The sequence below is a fragment of the Gopherus flavomarginatus genome, chromosome 23 (genome assembly GCF_025201925.1).
Source record: "Gopherus flavomarginatus isolate rGopFla2 chromosome 23, rGopFla2.mat.asm, whole genome shotgun sequence".
Lineage (NCBI taxonomy): Eukaryota > Metazoa > Chordata > Testudines > Testudinidae > Gopherus > Gopherus flavomarginatus.
In genome coordinates, this window is record NC_066639.1 from 920,547 (window position 1) to 940,784 (window position 20,238).

At 51.7% G+C, this 20,238-nt stretch overlaps 1 protein-coding gene, 1 non-coding gene and 1 pseudogene across 10 annotated transcripts in view; all 3 read right to left on the bottom strand.

The window, feature by feature from the left end:
• Positions 1 to 20,238, bottom strand: part of LOC127039340 (zinc finger protein 135-like) — a 154,088-nt gene that overhangs the window by 87,612 nt on the left and 46,238 nt on the right. The window contains exons 1-2 of one of the 9 annotated variants that reach the window (XM_050932818.1): positions 8,466 to 8,576; positions 1,675 to 1,693 (exon numbers count right to left, since the gene is read on the bottom strand). The exons of 6 other annotated variants lie outside the window; for them this stretch is intronic. Coding sequence is in view for 1 of the 3 variants with exons in the window: in XM_050932817.1 (XP_050788774.1) it covers positions 1,611 to 1,634 (24 nt within the window). In the remaining 2 variants the exon portion in view is untranslated. Of the gene's footprint in view, positions 1 to 1,610; positions 1,694 to 8,465; positions 8,577 to 20,238 lie in introns of those variants that run through there. 2 more of the 9 variants (XM_050932815.1, XM_050932817.1) reach the window with 2 other exon arrangements.
• LOC127039369 (zinc finger protein 883-like) overlaps positions 1 to 20,238 on the bottom strand; it is a 68,912-nt pseudogene that overhangs the window by 11,921 nt on the left and 36,753 nt on the right.
• On the bottom strand, positions 14,777 to 14,848 carry TRNAG-UCC (transfer RNA glycine (anticodon UCC)). The gene has a single exon. It is a non-coding gene; the product is annotated as a tRNA-Gly (tRNA).

The following is a 20,238-nucleotide window of genomic DNA, read 5'->3' on the forward strand; positions in this document are numbered from 1 at the left end:
ATGACCTAGAAGAAAATATAAAATCATCACTGATAAAGTTTGCAGTTGCCACAAAGATTGGGGGTGGTGGCAACTAATGAAGTGTCAGTGGATTCTGGCTCCAGCATTGGGAGCCTGGGAGGTTTTCCCAGCCCTGGCCGGGGGGTTATTTCCTGTTCCACAAAGAGGGGAAGTTCCCTTCCCAATCCCTGTGGCTTGAAATTAGGCCCTATCTGACACTACACCCCACATTCAGCATAGTGGTAGATTATAATATCATTAGGACATAATGATGAGGCATTTTGTGCAAGATGTGTCATGTGCGATGTCACTGGAAAAGTTATGATTTGCTGACTATGATTATCCTACCTGTGTGCATGGATCATGTTTGTATCTGAAGTTATGGATATTGACTCTGTATCTGTATTTCACATGTGCTTACTCTGTGTAACACCCACAACAAGCCTTTCAGGCACAACAGTGAAGAAGCCAGACAGGGCTGAAGGCTCATCAACCAAGACAACGGACCGTGGAAGAGCTTAGCCCTCCTGTCAATTTGTCAGCCAGCCTAGGAGTCATGGCTACTATGACTCAGCAGGGCATGTGACCAGTCCACATGACAATGAACTTCATTTTAGTACTTGTATTTTTCCACTAACTGAACTGGGACCTGAGTTTGGAACAAAGGGTTCCCACCATATGGAAAAGCTACGTAAGGTGGAGTGCGACATCATCTCTTGGCCTCATTCCCCCCACAAGGGAACTCCTGGAAGCACCTGAGGAACAAAGACTGAAGTGGGGAAGTGTTGGTCCCAGGCTAAAGGGATTTCTAGCTTGTGTATGGAAACTTGGGGGACTGCTTCTATCGTCAATCAGGTGGAGAAACTGCTAATTCAAATTCTATCCATTTTGTATGTTAGGCTTATTGGAGTTTTTGGTTATTGGCTAAGTAATCTGTTTTGATCTGTTTGCTATCACTTGTAACAACTTAAAATCTTTCTGTAGTTAATAAACTTGTTTTATGCTTTATCATAATCAGTGTATTTTGAGTGAAGTGTCTGGGGAAAATCTGAGCTTGGTCAGCACAAGCTTGTTGTGCGTATCTTCCCCATATCGAGGGGAAGGCGAACTATATTTATGAGCTTACATTATAGAGATTCCTGTGTAGTATAAGATGGTATCGTTTTGGATTTATATTACAGCAGGAGTGCAAGGTTGGGGAGCTGGGAAATTGGCTGATGTCTTCTCTCTGTCCTTGAGTGGTTTAGGTAAAGCACTCAGGTTGCTTAGCTGGGTGTATGGCACCCACCTGCTGTCGTGCTGGGTGAAAACAGGGCCTGGAGAGGCTGGCTGAATCTCCGGCAAAGCAGTGTGAGAAGAGCCAGCCCAGCTTGAGGGTTAGAGGGCACAAGGGTTCCCAGAAGCCCCCCAGACTGTACCCTAGGGTGACAACCCATCACACCCTAGAGTACATAAGCCTCAGCAGGTTTGTCACATCCTGTCCCCTCCCCTTCCCCCACCCTAGATAGTTCCTGCCTCCCACCACCTTGAGCAGCTCCCACCCTCTGATGCATCCACTGCTCCTCTCCCTCCAAGCAAAACCCACCACCAGCTCCCTGACAATCCCTTACCTGAGCCAGCTCCATTGCAGCCATTTCCTTCCTCCTGGGAGGAGGGGATGATCTGGAGCGAAACCTGAACGTTATTCTGTAGCCTGCCAGGGCGAGAAGCGTAATGTGAGAGCTTTCAGATGGGGTATTTGTTCATTCCACAAGCCGATTCCCCCCAGGATTTTCCCTGCTAATGGACATTCTAGGTTCTACCAAAACTGTGAAGCACAGAGTGACCTTATTCCAGTACAGGCCTAGCCCCCTCTCACCAGGGTGTCTCTCTCTCAGACAGGGTGAAACCCTCCCAGAAGCAGAGTCTCTCTGTTACACTTATCAAGTTTGCGGACGATACCAAGCTGGGAGGGGTTGCAAGGGCTTTGGAGGATAGAATTAAAATTCAAAATGATCTGGACTAACTGGAAAACAGTCTGAAGTAAACAAGATGAAATTCAATAAGGACGAATCCAAAGTACTTCACTTAGGAAGGAACAATCAGTTGCACACACACAAAATGGGAAATGACTGCCTAGGAAGGAGGATCTGCAGCGGAAAGGGATCAGGGGGTCATAGTGAATCACTGCATCACTGTGGATTTTTTAGAGCAGGTTGTACAAACACCTCTCAGGGATGGTCTAGATAATACTTGGTCCTGCCTTGAGTGCAGGGGGCAGGACTAGATGACCTCTCGAGGTCCCTTCCGGTTCTGTCATTCTATCAAGCAAATGCCAGAGAAGAGCAGAATCAAACGATCCCCTTTGTGGGTTTCTCCCTGTCATTGCCCCAAGGCAGCTCTCTCAGGTTTACAAAGTTGTTGGATGTTCCAGCCATTATACAGTCTCTCCTGGCAGTGCCCCCTTTCATGGGCTGGGCCTAGTTTTAGCTTTTGGCAAGCATGAGCCCGGAGGCTCTGAGATGGGGCCTCCTTGTCTCAGCACCTCCTGTGTCTTTCTATGGCTTCCCACTGAGTCCAAGTGAGTAGATACTCCTGATAGAGACTGTGAACATAAGAATGGCCCACTACGTCAGACCAACGGTCCGTCTAGCTCAGCGGTTCTCAAACTGGGGGTCAGCACCCCTTAGGGGATCATGAGGTTATTACACGGGGGGTTGCAAGATGTCAAGCTCCACCCCAAACCGTAGTTTGCATCCAGCATTTATAATAGTGTTAAATACATTAAAATGTGTTTTTTTTAATAAGGGGGGGGGTTGCACTCAGAGTCTTGCTATTTGAAAGGGGTCACCAGCACAGATGTTTGAGAACCACTGGTTTAGACCATTCCTGAGAGGCGTTTGTCCAACCTGCTCTTAAAAATCCCCAATGATGGAGTGATCTAGCTCAGCGGCCAAAGCCAGGTGCTCCAGAGGGAATGAATAGAACAGGGAATCATCAAGTGATCCATCCCGTCACCCATTCTCAGCTTCTGGCAAACAGAGGCTAGAGACTCCATCCCTGCCCATCCTGCCTGTGACACTGGTAGATGAGGTGTTAGCTCTTGCAAAAGCTCCCAAGTCTTAACTGAACATGGACAAACGCACAGCTGGAATCAGTCTGGCTCCCGTGTTAGTATTGTTAAAACAGGTATTAGAATTATAACAGTGTGTTTAATGTTTAGACTTTATTGAACGCTTGCGAGTTGCTGCCAGGGTTAATATCTGACTAGTTGCATTGTGAGGCTCTGTGACTATGTAAGTCACCAGACAAGAGAGAGACTTTACCTAGGTGAAGTGCTGATTGGAAACCGAATGCATTATACCCTGCCTGGCAGGAAAGGTCCATCAACATCAGAGAGACTATTATGGGATGTTAAAGAGGACACAAGACTGTTGTTCTGCTCTTCACTTCTCTTTGGCTGAGTTTGCAGCTCAGAGCACATGGCAGGAAAGGGGTAAAAACTCCCATACAGAAGGAACTGATTACCTGTATGCTGCTTGGACTCTGGGGGGGCAAAGTTTCTAGGAATAAGCAAGAGATCTCCAGTTGCTTAGCGTGCATTAGTCCTAAAGAATATGTACAGTTTGCTTATTATAGAAGTTCTATTACCTTTTGAAATTTAAGACTGTAACTCGTCTGCATCTGCTTTAACCTACTTTAACTTTGTAAACAACTCTCGTTTCCTTTTAAATAAATCTTAATACAGGTTATTACAAGACTGGCTACAAGTGTTGTCTTTCTTGTGAGCTCTAAGATTCAGCTGACCTAAGGAAGTGACTAGTCCTTTGGTACTGGCAGTAACCTGAACATTGTTGTGATTCGTGGGGTAAGGCAGCGGTTCTCAACCGGGGGTCGAAGGCCCCCTGGGGGGCCACGAGCAGTTATCGGGGGGCTGCCAAGCACAGCCAGCATTAGACTTGCCGAGGCCCAGGGCAGAAAGCTGAAGTCCCAGCGCATGGGGCTGAAATCTAGGCTCCTGAGCCCCACCACCTGAGGCTGAAGCCAAAGCCTAAGCAATGTAGCTTTGTGGGGTCCCCTATGGCACAGGGGCCCCAGGCAGTTGCCCTGCTTGCTGCCCCCTAACACCAGCCCTACTTTTTATATGCAGAAAACAAGGTACTGAGGCCCACGTGGGCCGTAGAGTTTTTGTAGCATGTTGGGGGGAGGGAGGGGCAGCTCAGAAAGATAAAGGTTGAGAACCCCTGGAGTAAGGGACCATCTGTCACAAAGGTTGGCTCACCTGCGTGGTGAGATATATGGGATCACTCGGGGCACTGTCTGTGATTCCATGTTAATGCCGTTACACAGCCTGAAGTGTTTACACTGGATACTTGGTTGATGAAATCTCCATACAGACCTCACACCCAATTTGGGTTTGTTCCCTGCTTCTTACCAGTCTGCCTGAGGCTGGTGCTCGTGCTCTCGAGTCACTGGGGACAGCGTTACAGAGACTTACGGGCACAACAGCAGCAATTGGCAGCAATGCAGAGCAGGCTTTACAGGGACACAGTGTGGGGCAAATGGTCCCTGGATTCAGTCAAGCCCCAGTTCTCCTCCAGCGCACATCAGCATCCCGGCAACCTTCAAGGGGGTACAAGGCTGCCACCCCTTCAGTGATGGATTTGCAGCAGATCATCTCCCGCGCCCCATGACCCACCTTGTCTCCTCAGACAGAGGTGAGTGATGGAGGGGGCAGAACGGATCCAGGAGGTAGGGAAAGGGATAACAGAACACACCTTCTGGGGTCACCCCTCAGGAAGTGAAGGTGACAGACACTGTGGTGGCAGTAAAGGGGGAGGGGAGGGAGTGGGAGCAGCACCCTGAAGGGCAATGCTGCCAGTGGGTCTCCCCACCACATCAGGCACGGGGCTGATAGGGGGCCATTCCCTGGGCCTGGGTGCCTGTGAAGGGCTATTTAAACCCCACGCTGGCACAGGAGAAGTTAAACTGCTGCTTTAGTCTGGACTGGCCCAGCCCCTCCACACCTGCAAATCATGTCAGGACTGGAGCAGGAGTTAACAGGAGAGACCTACTCTACTCTGGGGGGTGGGAAGGGAACAGTCTGTGGAGCATCTCCAGCCCCAAGGAGAGGGCTGGCAGCATTCGGGGCTCTGGCCTTCACTGAGGGAGGGTGGGGATCCCCAGAGCTCAAAAGGGGAGCAGGTTAAAACTTGCACTGGGGACCCAGTAAGCTCTGAAGGGGACTGAGACGCTCCCAGGGCTCTCAGAAGTAAGAGGGGCTCATATCCTGATGGGAGCTGTCCACAGTTCTTTCCCCGTTTCTTTCTTTCATTCCTTTATTTACCCTTGTTTGCTGACAGTCGGCTCTTTTGCTGTTTCACCTGGTGCCCCGAGAGAGGAAGAAAGTGCCCCGAGGCCTCAGCCAGGGGGTTGAGCCTGACACACTAGAAGGATGTGCCCGTAGCACCCCAGGGGCAGGGGCCAATGGGACTCACAGAGCTGCACCCCAGAAGGCCTGATGCCCAGCGGTTTGGCACCAGTTTGATGGGCTGGATGGCCTCTCCCTGGGGGCTGCCAGCAGCCTGGCACATGGAGTAGATACGGGGTGGCTTGGGGAGCAGGAAGCAGGGCAGTGTCCCAGACAGCACACCTAGAAGGGTAATACAGAGGGGACGAGGGGCACTGCAGTGAACTCAGCACCTGTCCTGAAGGCCATTGGCAGAAATTCGTCCTCTCCCTGGCCTATGGGGATTAGGCAGTGACACAAACGGTCACTTGGTCTTTGCCAGCAGCTCTCACCTGAGACCTGACAAACCCATCACACCAAACACATCGCTTGCAGGATGGTCCTGTGAGGTGTCTACAGAAAGCTCATCACTGGCCAAGACTCAGTGACAGAGAGCAGCGTGTGGATCATATGTATGGAACAAAGCATTGACACTGAAAATCTACTTTATGGACTCAACTAACCAGCCTTGCTCCCTCCCAAACCATCAGCGGAAAACCATTAGGACACCACGAAACAACTGAAACTGGAGTGTGGGGGAGCTGAAGGTGGGGGAGTGTGATGGGGAGTGTGGGGGAGCTGAAGGTAAAAAATTGAATCATCCCAAATCCAAACTAGGAATAGTTTCAAGGCACACGTTACACATGTATGGGGTGCAGGGGCAGGCCAGAGTGTATGGGGAGGGGGCCTGTTTGGAGGAGGGGCAGAGCTATGGCAAGGCTGGACCAGGAGCAGAAGGACCAGCTGGGGCACAGACCATGTCAGAGATTTCTCTCGCTGGCTGTGTTACCCAGTGCCCATGACAAACACCTGAAAGAAGACTTCAAAGAGAAAGTGCTGAGCTTCAGTTCATCTGCAAATTTGATACCATCAGCTCAGGATTAAACAAAGACTGTGAATGGCTTGCCAATTACAGAACCAGTTTCTCCTCCCTTGGTTTTCACACCTCAACTGCTAGAACAGGGCCTCATCCTCCCTGATTGAACTACCTCATTATCTGTAGCTTGCCTGCATATATATACCTGCCCCTGGAAATTTCCACTACATGCATCTGACGAAGTGGGTATTCACCCACGAAAGCTCATGCTCCAAAACGTCTGTTAGTCTATAAGGTACCACAGGACTCTTTGCTGCTTTTACACATCGAGACTAACACAGCTACCCCTCTGTTACTTGAAAGAAGGGGAGGCCGAGTTGAAAATGGTGTCAGGAGGAGGAGGAGAGAGACACTTGAAAGCATGACCATTATTCCCATTCCACCGTAACAAAAAGTACAGGAGAAGGGAGCAAAACTTCAGAATCACCCAGCACCTTGGTGGAGAGAGCACTGGACCCAGCCTATTCCTGGCTCTGCCACGGGCCTGCTGGGTGACATTGGGTAAGTCACTGCACTTCTCTGTGCCTCCGATTGCAAACTCGTGTGAGACCCACAACTGCCTATAGCGCTGCCAACATTGCTCTGTGCAAAAAGCTAGGAAATTCACGTATTAAAACTTAATGAAGGCAGGATTTAAGGTTGACTGGAGTTGTCTGGTGCCCCTCCAGAAGAGAGATCAGCAAAACTCAAACTTGTAATAATCAGGAAAGGGAGAGATAAGGTACACGCCAACATAATCCTAATTCTGGAATTCACAATGGCAGCAAAGCCCTGGGAAAGGCAACTTTCAGAAGCAAAGAGAAGGGGATAGAGCTTACCTTTGCTAAGACAGAATGTGGTTTTAGGTGAGCTGTGCTGTACTGGAGCTACTGACACCTGTTTTACACTCAGATACTGGGCCCGCTCCCCAGAAACAGCCGCACACTTGGTCAATTGAACACCTCTTCACCCCTTTTCACAACTCTTTGATCCTTACTCTCAGACGTTCCAGCTAACGTTCTACATTCACTCACCCATCGTGAAGCACACAGACTGCTCTCAGATCCCATCTCACTGCTGACTATTCCCATGGCAAACAGTCCCATTTCCTCCTGACAACATGCACACCTCAGTGCAGAAACGAGACAGACTGGAAGCGAATGGTACACATGGACTTCTCTCCTTTCATCGCACACATGGGGGACTCAGACCCAGATCTTCTCATATCACAATCACACCTCCACCAAATTGCTTTAACTAACACTGCTACCAATCAGTGCAGTCCTTGCCCCAAACAGAGCACAATCCAAGCAGACAATGGGTAGGAGGAAAACACAGAGGGGCTGTGACTTCCCCCAGGTCACCAAGCAGGTCAATGACAGAGCCAGGAACAGACCCCAGTAACTCCAGAGCCCCGTCACCCGCAGCTTGGAAAGGTCCCCAGACCCCACTGTATTAGGCTGCAGGAAGTGATGGTTTGTCCATGGATGCACAGGCTGTCTTGGCAGGGAAGCTCAGCTGCAGTTCCTGCACACAGCTGGGGGTGTAGGGGTGGGGGTGTCCTGGGATAGGAGAAGTCAGTGTCCCTGTCCCCCCCGCAAGCCTTCAAACTGGGACATGGTGCCCTTGTGCCAATCAGAGGGCACTAGTGTAAATGGTGCCCCCGTGCCAATCAGAGGGCACTAGTGTAAATTCTGTACATACGAAGGGTTTGCACCAGTGCCTGAAACACCAGGGTGGCAGAGAGCTTCAGTGCCCAAAACACCCCTAGAACTGGGCTCTCTTTCTAGCTCTGTCAGGGACAGCCTGGGATCCCTTGGACACGTCAATGTTTCTCCTCCCAACTTCAGTCTCTTTACCCAGCTGCCCACTCCCTGGGGTCTCCTCTCCCCAGAGCTGCTGCCCACTCAGATCTGGGTGGGTGTCCCCAGAGCTCAGGCCGTTCAGCTCGGGAACAGTCTGACGAGGGGGCTGGCAGGTAGGACAAACCTCGGTCAGAGATAATCTACACATACTGGGTCCTGCCTCGGCAGGGAGAGCCGGGCAGAGAAAGGACAGCTTGAGGCCCTGTCCAGCCCCACATGTCTAGGATGCTGTGCAATAGAAACGCATGAAAACAACCTCCAGAAAAGTCCCCAGCACAACATAACCTCGGGCAATTCAGGACAAACCCAGGCCCGCCCGAAGAGCTGCGCTCCGCAGCCCCTGTCCGCGGTGGGTCAGAGATGAAACCGGAGCACGTTTCCCATTGGGATGTGGCAGATGGAGAGAGAGGAAAGAGGCGACATTTGCAGGCGCTGGAGGAGCGGAGAAAAGGGTCAGTCTGAGCTGCGGTTCAGAGACAGGGCCCAGCCCCCGGGCCCTTCAGGCAGCAGCACCCAAGGGAGAGAAGGGGGCGGGGGGGGTAGTTTATATCCGTGTCTGAGAGTTGTGGGGAAAACGGGGAGACCAACCCCCAGGGCGGGGGGGGCGGTTCCTGTGGCTGTGAAATGGGGGGGAGGGTGGTATGATGGGCAAGGGGGGAGGGGTGGTGTTAAGGGTGGGGGGGCGGTTCCTGTGGCTGTGAAATGGGGGGGAGGGGCGGTGTTAAGGGGGCCGGGGGGAGGGGCGGTGTTAAGGGTGGGGGGGCGGTTCCTTTGGCTGTGAAATGGGGGGGAGGGGCGGTGTTAAGGGGGCCGGGGGGAGGGGCGGTGTTAAGGGTGGGGGGGCGGTTCCTGTGGCTGTGAAATGGGGGGAGGGGCAGGTGCGAGACACGGACACACACTCACCTCCCCCCCGGGGTTTCCCGGCCCCCCACTGACACCCCCCATCGCTACGGAGGCCGCACCGGGACCTCCCACTTCCGCCTCCGCCCGGCCCAGAGCGGGGGGGTCTGGGGCCCCGGTGTCTCCTCCCGCCGCCCCGCCCCGCCCGGCTCTTACCGGCTGCGCCGCGCGCCCGGACTCCCTCCCACCCCCGCCGCAGCGGCCGGACGTGACGCACCGCGCGGGGGCGGGGGAGGAGACACGTGACGGTTGCGGGCCGTTGGAGCGCGGCGCGCGCAGGGGGAGGAGACACGTGACGGTTGCGGCGGTTAGAGCCGTTGGAACGCGGCGTGGGGGGGGCGCTGTGAGGCGGGTCTGCCTCCCGTTGGGGGCGGAGTTCTCCACAGCCCCGCCCCTTATCCCCTGCCCCCGCTCCGAGCCCCTCCCGGTCCCGCCCCGCTCCGACAGCGGCAGGGCGGGGCACCCCGGGCAGGGGGCGAACCGGGCCCGGCCCCTCCCCCCGGCTGGAGCGTGTCCGCCCCACGCGTGTTCTGCCCCTCCACCTCCCGCGGGGCCTGCGCTGGGGGCGGGACCCGTCGTTAGCCCCGCCCCGCCCTGCCCGGGGGTGAGGGGGAGATGGGATCCGAGGGGGAGATGAGATGGGACCCAGGGGGCGAGAGGGGGGGGCACAGGACTGGGGGAGATGGGAATGGGGGGAAGGGAGGAGATGGGGGGCGAGGGGAGAAGGGGGGAGACGGGACGGGGAGGGGAGATGAGATGGGACCGGGGAGAGGAGGGGAAATGGGACTGGGAGTGGGGAGATGGGATGTTGGGGGGGACACAGGACTGGGGGAAAGGGAGGAGAAGGGACTGGGCTTGGGGGAGATGAGATGGGACCGGGGAGAGGAGGGGAAATGGGACTGGGAGTGGGGAGATGGGATGCGGGGGGGGACACAGGACTCGGGGAAAGGGAGGAGAAGGGACTGGGCAGGGGGGAGATGAGATGGGACCGGGGAGAGGAGGGGAAATGGGACTGGGAGTGGGGAGATGGGATGTGGGGGGGGACACAGAACTGGGGGAAAGGGAGGAGAAGGGACTGGGCGGGGGGGAGATGAGATGGGACCAGGGAAAGGAGGGGGACTGGGAGTCGGAGTGGGGAGACGTGATGCGAGGGGGACACAGGACTGGGGAAGATGGGAACGGGGGGAAGGGAGGAGATGGGGGTGCGAGGGGAGAAGGGAGAAGGGGGGAGACGGGACCGGGGAGGGGGAGATGAGATGGGACAGGGGAGAGGAGGGGAAATGGGAGTGGGGAGATGGGATGCGAGGGGGACACAGGACTGGGGGAAAGGGAGGAGAAGGGACTGGGCGGGGGGGAGATGAGATGGGACCGGGGAGAGGAGGGGAAATGGGACTGGGAGTGGGGAGATGGGATGCAGGGGGGACACAGGACTGGGGAAGATGGGAATGGGGGGAAGGGAGAAGATGGGGGGGCAAGGGGAGAAGGGGGGAGACGGGACCGGGTGGGGGAGATGAGATGGGACAGGGGAGAGGAGGGGAAATGACACTGGGAGTGGGGAGATGGGATGCGGGGGGGACACAGGACTGGGGGAAAGGGAGGAGAAGGGACTGGGTTGGGGGGAGATGAGATGGGACCAGGGAGAGGAGGGGAAATGGGACTGGGGGTGGGGAGATGGGGAGGGACACAGGACTGGGGGAAAGGGAGGAGAAGTGACTGGGTGGGAGGGAGATGAGATGGGATGGGGGAGGAGGGGAGATGGAACTGGGGGTGGGGAAGGGGGGAGATGGGACCCAGGGGGTGAGATGGGGGGGCACAGAACTGGGGGAGATGGGAGGGAGGGGAAGGGGGAGATGGGACCAGGGTGGAACGGGGGTCATGTGGGGGGACACAGGACTGGGGAAGATGGGAATGGGGGGAAGGGAGGAGATGGGGGGGCGAGGGGAGAAGGGAGAAGGAGGGAGACGGGATGGGGAGGGGAGATGAGATGGGACCGAGGAGAGGAGGGGAAATGGGAGTGGGGAGATGGGATGCGGGGGGGGACACAGGACTGGGAGAAAGGGAGGAGAAGGGACTGGGCGGGGGAGATATAAGATGGGACGGGGGAGGAGGGGAGACGGAACTGGGGGTGGGGAAGGGGGGAGATGGGGAGGGGAGATGATGAGGATGTTACCTTTTGAGATAAAAACTAAGAAATCCAGGACTAGTGAATTCTTTTAGAAATCTGGTATTTAGACATTGTATTTTAAGCAGGGGGGTTCTGAGTTCCTGAGATGTTTTTTGTTTGCAGGAAGCAACATGGTTTGGTCTGTGATTGTACCAAAGGGGGAAAAAGATTGTTTGTAATGGAAGAGAGAAGACTGAAGGTCTCCGATGTGGACAGGATTTGAACCCACACATGCAGAGCACAATGGATTAGCAGCATCACCTTAACCACTCAGCCACCTCATCTGAGCTGTCCAGAAAGGGACAGGAGGAGAAATCCAAGGCCAGCAGAGGTAGGGCCAATAAGGAGTTTTTAAATACTAAGCGGAAGCAGGGTCTGACTGAGCTCCCCCCTCACATCTAGTGAGGAGCTGGGGGAAAGACTTCAGGAACAGACCGTGTTTGCACAGACCCACCTACTCCGCCTAGCTATGCAGCATGGTGGGGCGGCTGTGCCAAAAGGACCAGGTTTAGCTGGTGGTGGGTTACAAATCACATGTGTGCAATGAAATGTTATTATCCTTCTGGGATGAGTCAAGGGCAGCACAGGGGACCGAGGAACCGGGGAACATTTCAATCCTTACCAACACAAAACAGAGAAACGCTCCCGAGTCTCCCCCAGGGAATTAACATTTCTTCACAGAAAGCTAAAAGTTCCAACAGAAAGGAGTGAAACCAAATGGCCACACAACATACCTAGTCCGTCCTGCTTGAGGGGCTAGGTGGGTGAGGAATACCTTTTAATAGACAGCATAGAAGTGATTTGAGGGCATCACCCTAAACCAGTGGTCCCCAACCTTTTCACACTGTGCTTTCTTATCTGTGTCTGCGGCCCCTCGGCAGCCACAGTTGAGAACGGAGGCTAGGAGTGGACCGGGACTGTGGCTTGCTGCAGAGAGGGATGTGGAGGGGCAAAGGAGGGTCAAGGCGGGGCCAGGAGCCTGGGGGCAGAGTGGTGCTCCCTCCCTGCTCTCCATGGGGCTGGCTTGGGCCCTGAGGTGCCCCCATGAACCTTCTCCTGTGTCCCCCTAGGAGGCATGCCTCACTTTTTGGGGACCACTGCCCTAAACTGAACCCTACTCGCTAAGCAGGGGCTAGTGATGTCAAAGCCCCACCCTTTCTGCCTGCGTCCCCACCCTCTTCCATCCCTTCCAACCTTCCACACACAGCCCCATCCACTATGTGATAATGTGGAAGCTCTTGAAGCCCCAAACCACTTCTGCCACCAAGATGAGGCATGGAGACCCTCTCCCCCAACGCCTTATGGCATTAGCTGTATTGGTGGGAAGGGAGCGCAGTGGTAGGGCACATGCTTTGCACATATGTTTTAGTGTAATAATTCTGCCGATGAACTGTTCTAAGATTGTCACTGTTTTCAGGCAGGACTCCCTGACATTTATGTAAAAATGGGATCTTATCTAGCTGGGGAAATCTAAGATGTTTATACCACAGTCAGCTACATGGTCAATGGCCGTTTATTCCTGATACACAGGATATCAAGAGCCCTGGGACTCTCTTGGGAAAGGAGTTTTATGAATATTTTTAACAGGTTCCCCCCACCCAAATATTGGGATAGAATCTCCAGTAAGTTCATATTAAAAATGGTTATTGATGTGAAGCCTCCAAAGTAAGCGTAGACTCATGCTACTCCAATATCTGAACTGTGGTAAGCAGGGGAGTGGTGTGGTGGGTCCCTGGGGACACAGAGGAGCTGAAGTCCCTCAGCGTTAGGGGAACTAGGCAATGCGAAGTGACAGGGTTCACACCCTGCACAGATGGGGCTGAAGGAATCAGCATCTGCTGAGGGCTGAGATGGGGCTGCATGGGCAATAGAACAGGAGGCAGGCTGGGTCCAAGGAATCCAGGGAACATTTCAATCCTTAACAACACAAAACAGAGAAACGCTCCTGAATCTCTCCCAGGGAATTAACATTTCTGTGCAGGCAGCAAAGAATCCTGTGGCACCTTATAGACTAACAGACGTATTGGAGCATGAGCTTTTGTGGGTGAATACCCACTTTGTTGGATGCAGTGGGGGGAGGGATAGCTCAGTGGTTTGAGCATTGGCCTGCTAAACCTAAGGTTGTGAGTTCAATCCTTGAGGGATCTGAGGCAAAAATCTGTTTGGGGATTGGCCCTGCTTTGAGCAGGGGGTTGGACTAGATGACCTCCTGAGGTCCCTTCCAATCTTGATATTCTATGATTCCTTGGATGTGCAGAAAGCTAAAAGTTTTAACAGAAAGGAGTGAAACCAAATGGCCAGACGATGGCGCCAGCAGCCTAGGAACGAAAAGCCCCAGGATTTCTGTGTGTGCCTGGGCTCTGGAAAGGGATTTGGTTCCACTTATTGGATTGCTGTGGCTGGTAACATCCCAGGAATGAACCATTTCAATGACCATGACACCGGGTGTGAGGAAGCTTTAATCTGATTCCAACAGAATAATGATTTTACACCTGAGTTATTAGCGGCAGCTTCCCAAGGGAAATTCCAACTGGTTCTTCCCAGAGATGGGTGGTCAGGGAACAGGGGATCTCTGTGGCTCCCACGGTCAGTTCTCTAGGCTTTCTCCCTCCCTCCCCCACACTATCACATGCCCCCACTAGGAATGAACTAATGGATATAAACTGGCCATCAACAAGCTTAACCTTGAAATTAGGTGAAGGTTTCTAACCACCAGAGGAGTGAAGTTCTGGAACAGCCTCCCAAGGGGAGCAGTGGGGGCAAAAACCTGAACTGGCTTCAAGACTGAGCTTGATACGTTTATGGACGGGGTGGTATTATTGGGACTGCCTGTAACGGCATGGGGCCGATCTGTGATTGCTAGCAGCAAATATCTCCAGCAGCCGGAAATGGGACAATGGGTGGGGAGGGCTCGGAGTTACTGCAGAGAATTCTTTCCCAGCTGTCTCGGTGCCTCTTCTCCACATGCTCAGGGTCTAGCTGATCATCATATTTGGGGTTGGGAAGGAGTTTTCTCCAAGGGTAGATTGGCAGAGACCCTGGGGGTTTTCGCCTTCCTCTGCAGCATGGGGCAGGGGTCACTTGCGGGTTTAAACCAGTGTAAATGGTGGATTCTCTGTAACTTGACAGCTTTAATCCATGATTTCAGGATGTCAGTAACTCAAGCAGAGGTTAGGGGTTTATTACAGGAGTGGGTGGGTGGGGTCCTTTGCTCTGCAAGGTGCAGGAGATCGGACCAGATGATCACGATGGTCCTTTCTGCCCTTAAAGGCTCTGAGTCCAAAATGGAGAGGGAGGTAAAGGAAACATTTTAAAAAAAAAACCAAACACTGTAATACCATGATGACTCCAAGAGGTCACTGTATAGTCCCGCCTCTTTCTTTCTCTACTGGGTGTTGAATGACCTGCTGGGATTTGGGACATTAATTCTCCCATTCCATTGATAAACTGATACAACGGGACTGATATTAAAAAAATTCCTGGCCAAGAAAAAGGTACATCCCTGCATTGGCCGGGAATCGAACCCGGGTCAACTGCTTGGAAGGCAGCTATGCTCACCACTATACCACCAATGCATCTGGCAGGCATGTTTCTCCCAGGTGCCAGTTACGCCAAATGACTCACTCCCAAGCACTCAGGCACTCACCAGCCAGGCTGGAGGCAGCCTGTGAGCAGAGCCAAGTTCCTAGAGTAACTGATAGATGGGGACATGCAGGGCCGGCTCCAGGCACCAGCGAAGGAAGCAGCTGCTTGGGGTGGCCAATGGAAAGGGGTGGCACGGCTGAGTCTTCGGTGGCAGGTCTCTCAGTCCCTCTCTTCCGCTCTGAGCTGCCACCGGAGAGGAAGAGAGGGACCGAAGGACCCACCCCCGAATTACTGCCAACAAATGAATCGGCACATTTTAGCTGCTACCAAAGTGCTGCCAATCGGCTTTATTTTTTTTTTCCCAGTTCACTACTTGGGGCGGGAAAAAAGCTAAAGCCAGCCCTGGGAACATGAGCTCCACATCCCAGCCTGCGGTAGCTCCAACCCCATATCTGCCCCCAGAGAAGGGAAAAGAAAATTGCTGACCATAATGACAAATTTCACCCTGTTGTCAGATGCCACTGGTGTGGTGCTCTGCTCTTGTTTGATGTTGATAACAGTCAGCTGCATGTGTGCTGCCCCGGCTCTGCAGATCGTTGGCACAGCAGACCCAGAGAGAACCCCCCAATGACCACAGACGCTGATAAGGGACGACAGCACCTGGCCAGGTTTATTGTCAAACGAAGCATGGTAATAGTTTCTGCAGACTCTACAGGACATATCAATATGCGCCCCAGACAATGGACCGGCTCAGTCAGTGGCGGGACTTTCCACTGCCCTCATGGCCAGACAAAGAAACCGCCTCAGGGGTGCATTCTTATACACAAGTACAAACAAGTTACACATCACTTTCTCAAAGTATCTGTTGCTGTGAACCACATGTAGTGTGGATGTGTGAACCCCAAAGATATCAAACATGAAAGAAAAACACAAGGCCAGTTTTGGGGAGGATTCCAGAGCCAGGCCTGAGGGTTAAACAGCTGTGCTCAAACGGAAAAGGGGCCTCGGCCTCTGTAAAAATAACTGGTTGCAAAATTTAAATTACATTAAGAAAACAAACCAAACCAAAAAACCAACCCAGAAAAGCTCCCATCACACATCCATCACCACTGCAGATTTTGACATCTCCTGCCTGATGTGACATCTTTGCTTTGCAAACAAGAGACCTGGAGAAGTCTGTGGTTGTTACCCTCTAACTGGGTAAAAGGTTACACATCCTGTCTCAAGTAATTTTCCTCTCAATAGAAGATTTAAAATTTATCAAGATAAATTCCATTTGAAATAGAAATAATTACAGTCCACACTATCCTCACACATGCTATTTCTCTCACATATTCCCTCACTCTAATTCCTTTGGAGTGAGGGTTTAATTTCAGGATTAGCCTCCATTTCCTATGTAGTAGGAGGGGCAGGGAGAGAACTAGAAGAAAACCTGAATTATATTGTAACACTGAAAGTTATCACATAATCAGCCTCTTCCGTGATACTAATTAACTTCATGTTTAATTTCATTGTCGCTGGAACCAACTTGTTCAACAATTACAACATATAAACCCATACGGCAGTTTTCTCTTGCTTCCCATTTCCACCCAGTCAGCTTTGTGTGAAGTCACATTCTACAATAACCTAGGAGCCTTCCATTTCTGTGAGTTCATTTCTCCCTGGGGCTTCTCCCAGAAGTGTAGGTGGAAAGGGGTCTCACACAACATGGGAAGACTGCATCATGAGAAAAACCACCTGTCCTCTATTTTCACACTTTCTAATCTTTCAAAGTAGCAGGAGGTAGAGAAGTGATACATTAGACTCTAGAACAAATGAAGACACAAAACCAGAGACTCTGGCCTCAGCATTCATGTATCCTGCAGTCTGAACTTGGAATCAGATACATTCCCTCATTGGCTACCATTGTTTGCCCAGCATGGAAGTGCTTCTTGTCCAACAAGGCAGCCAGATTGGGACCCATAGGCATGGAATGGCTCTGAAGGAATCAGCTGTTTCTCTCTGTGCTTCATGAAACTTTGGATCCAAATGGTAACAGACAGTTGTGCCCAATTTAATCATGGCATCCTTCAGGAGTGTGATCAATGCCTCTTAACTAGGGAGACGGTTCTAAAAATAGTTTACCTGGGCCACAGGTCACCATAGCTTCCATCTCTGAGGTGAAAATCAACCATCACTACCTGCAATTTTTACCTGAGTTCTTGTCAAATCTTTGACCTTACTTGGAATAATTTGACACTTCTCTGGTATAGAATTCTTCACCAACCACACAACAGATCAGTAGCGATAGTGAGGTACAATTCCCCCAACTATGCCCTTTTATTTCTTTGATGGCACAGATTTAAATTAGGGACTAAATTCAGGTGCGATTTAGAATCCCTGTAAGACATCAAATGTCAGGTCTCTATTAAAAATAGGTATCTTTCTGCAGCTATATCACATTCAACAGGGATTTCATTTCCGACATATTTGCAGCATCTCCCAGGGGGGAGCTGAAGAGAAATGTCACTTCCATTTTCCCATCCCTATCTAGCTAGGGATTGCATTTCCCAAATAATAGGCAACATGCAACTGATTAGGAAGGAGATATCTTCAGGAGCGACCTCCTGCAGGACCTGGGCCACAACTGCTTTGGGAGCCCAATGCATGGGTATTTTGCTGAGTTCCAAGTAATTTACTAGGGAATCCTCTTCCCAGCCCTTTAGAAAAAATATTGACCCAACCAACTGAACAACAGGAGGATTGGGATGATGATGGGGAATAAGGGAATCCCTCTGACTTACCCTATCTTCCTCTGTTGTTACAGAGGGTGAAAAGACATTTTTCCCTATCCCTGCCCTGCTCTTTCTTATAATTCAATATATTTTAAATGTGGAAAATGGTAGTAAAAATATCTGCTCTCCAGCACAACCTGAAGCAACAGCAGAGCAACTGGGAATGAAACAATTTGTTCCTGAAGGGGGAACTTGATGACTAACAATTGCTTTGAAATGGGGGAACAGTATAACCGTGATGCTCAGGGTTTGTTTAGACTAGGAAAAGTGATGGAGTTTAGGTCAGATCAAGGGGGAAGCTAATGCCAACCACTGCACCTGGGCTGCATCTGAACTACAACTATAATTGTCTTTTTACACCAAGATCACTAACTTGAGCAGCCAACGCCATTTGCAGTCCTAGTGGACATTAGGCACAGGGAGCTTTTGCCTCAGCGTAGCTTGTTGGGATCAAACCTCTCTCCCCCACCTGGAGCTGATGAACATTCCTGGCTGGAGGGACACACACTCCTACGACTCAAAAGGAAAGCAGCTGATAGAAAAGATCACAGGACTGACCCCAAAGAAGGGTGCGCTACAAAAGCAGAAGCAGGCAAATCATCTGGTGGAGCTGAGACACCACAGTGAAGATGGTGCACAGATCACTATGCAGGAATTAGCAAATGTGATTATTTAAAAAAAAAAAAATCTTTGCCCAGCCCTGATCAAGGTGTTTTTTTCAGTTCTCTGGTGTGGATTTGCAGATGTTTAATAAGGCGTGAGCGCTTTCCGAAGCGTTTCCCGCACTCAGCACACGTGTAGGGCTTCTCACCTGTGTGGATTCTCTCATGTCTGATAAGGTGTGAGCTCTGATTGAAGCTTTTCCCGCACTCAGCGCACGTGTAGGGCATCTCTCTTGTGTGGATTCTCCGATGTCTGATAAGGTTTGAACGCTGACCAAAGCTCTTCCCGCACTCAGAGCATCCGTGAGGTTTTTCACCCGTATGGATTCTCCGATGTCTGCTCAGGGTAGAGCTGTGATTAAAGCTTTTCCCGCACTCAGGGCATGTGTAGGGCGTCTCTCCTGTGTGGAGTCTCTGATGTGTGATAAGCTTTGAACGCCGACTAAAGCTCTTCCCGCACTCAGAGCATCCATAAGGGTTCTCACCTGTGTGGATTCTCCTGTGTGCGCTCAGGGTAGAGCTGTGATTAAAGCGTTTCCCGCACTCAGAGCACATGTAGAGCGTCTCCCCAGTGTGGATTCTCTGATGTGCGATAAGGGTTGAGTGATGACCAAAGCTATTCCCGCACTCAGAACACGTGTAGGGCTTCTCTCCTGTGTGGATTCTCTGATGTCTGATAAGGTGTGACCTGCAACTGAAGCTTTTCCCGCAATCACGGCACGTGTAGCGTCTCCCTTCCAAGTTGATTCTGTCGCGGGTTATAAGGTCTGAGTGGCTACTGAAGTTTTCCTCTGGCCTCTGCTGAGTCTCACAGGCTTTTGCTTTTTCTGGGAGTCCACAACTCCCGGAAACATTCCCTTTGGATCTTCCTGGTAACGTTCCATGGGGTTCTACTTGCTCAGCGTCTTCCTGCAGGGGTTTCTCCTTCTCATTCTCACTCACTATCCCATCACCTGATCCGAGACAGAGAGAACCCAGACAGAGGTCACTCCCTGCACCAGAGATAAAGGAACTCTTGGAGAGAGGAATGGAAAAAGGGATGAACAAACCAAAATGTGTGTGGGAGAGATCAAACCTATCAGGTGCTGATTTTCCCCAAACCCTTCCCCAGAGGAGAGAGGAAGGGACCACTTTTGGTCCGCATCTCACCAGAACACTCAGGGGAAAGTGAGATAGGGGAGGGACCTGCTGCCAGTTGTCAGTCAGGGTAGGAGGGAAGCCATGAGTGACATCTGCCATAATGATTCCACATCTGCAGGGAACAATCCTGAACTCGGAGAGCTCACAGGGTCTTTGTAGGGCATCCCAAATGTTTCCTGCATTCCTAAACAGTTGTTGAGTTGGTTTAACCAATTCCTCACCTGTGCAGGCAGCTCTCGGGAGCACTTCTTTCTCAGAACCCTGGAAGTCTGGGACCCACAGCTCTTCCCCTCGTTCCAGCTGCGAGATCACATCAGTTTTGGAAATTGGAAACCCTACTCCAGGCAAAGAAAACAAAGGAGGTCAGTGGAATTTGTGGAATACTTGTCACAAAGAATAGTCCATGGTTTTAACCCCAGCTCATTTTTAAGCAGTAACATCCCAAGGCCAGCTTCCTTGGCTCAAAGTGGCAGGAGAGTTATTATAAATCATATTCATTACCTTAGTGCCTCAGGGCCAACTAACAGTGGGTCCCCATCGTGCTAGGACAAGTGCGAAAAGAGAATAGTAGATGGCCCATGTCCTGAAGAATTTACAATCTAAATAGACAAGACAGACACAGAATGGGGGAAGGGGTAGAACCCACTGTTAGAATAGAGATATTCAGTCCTGCCTGTGAAGCCTATACTTTAAGAACTTAGGTATATTTTTTCACTTAGCTAGTTACAGGGGTATAAAACCAAAGAATCAAAATCACAGTCTGCCTGTGTATGGCCCTTCTCGCACTAGGATAGTCTGAGCCCT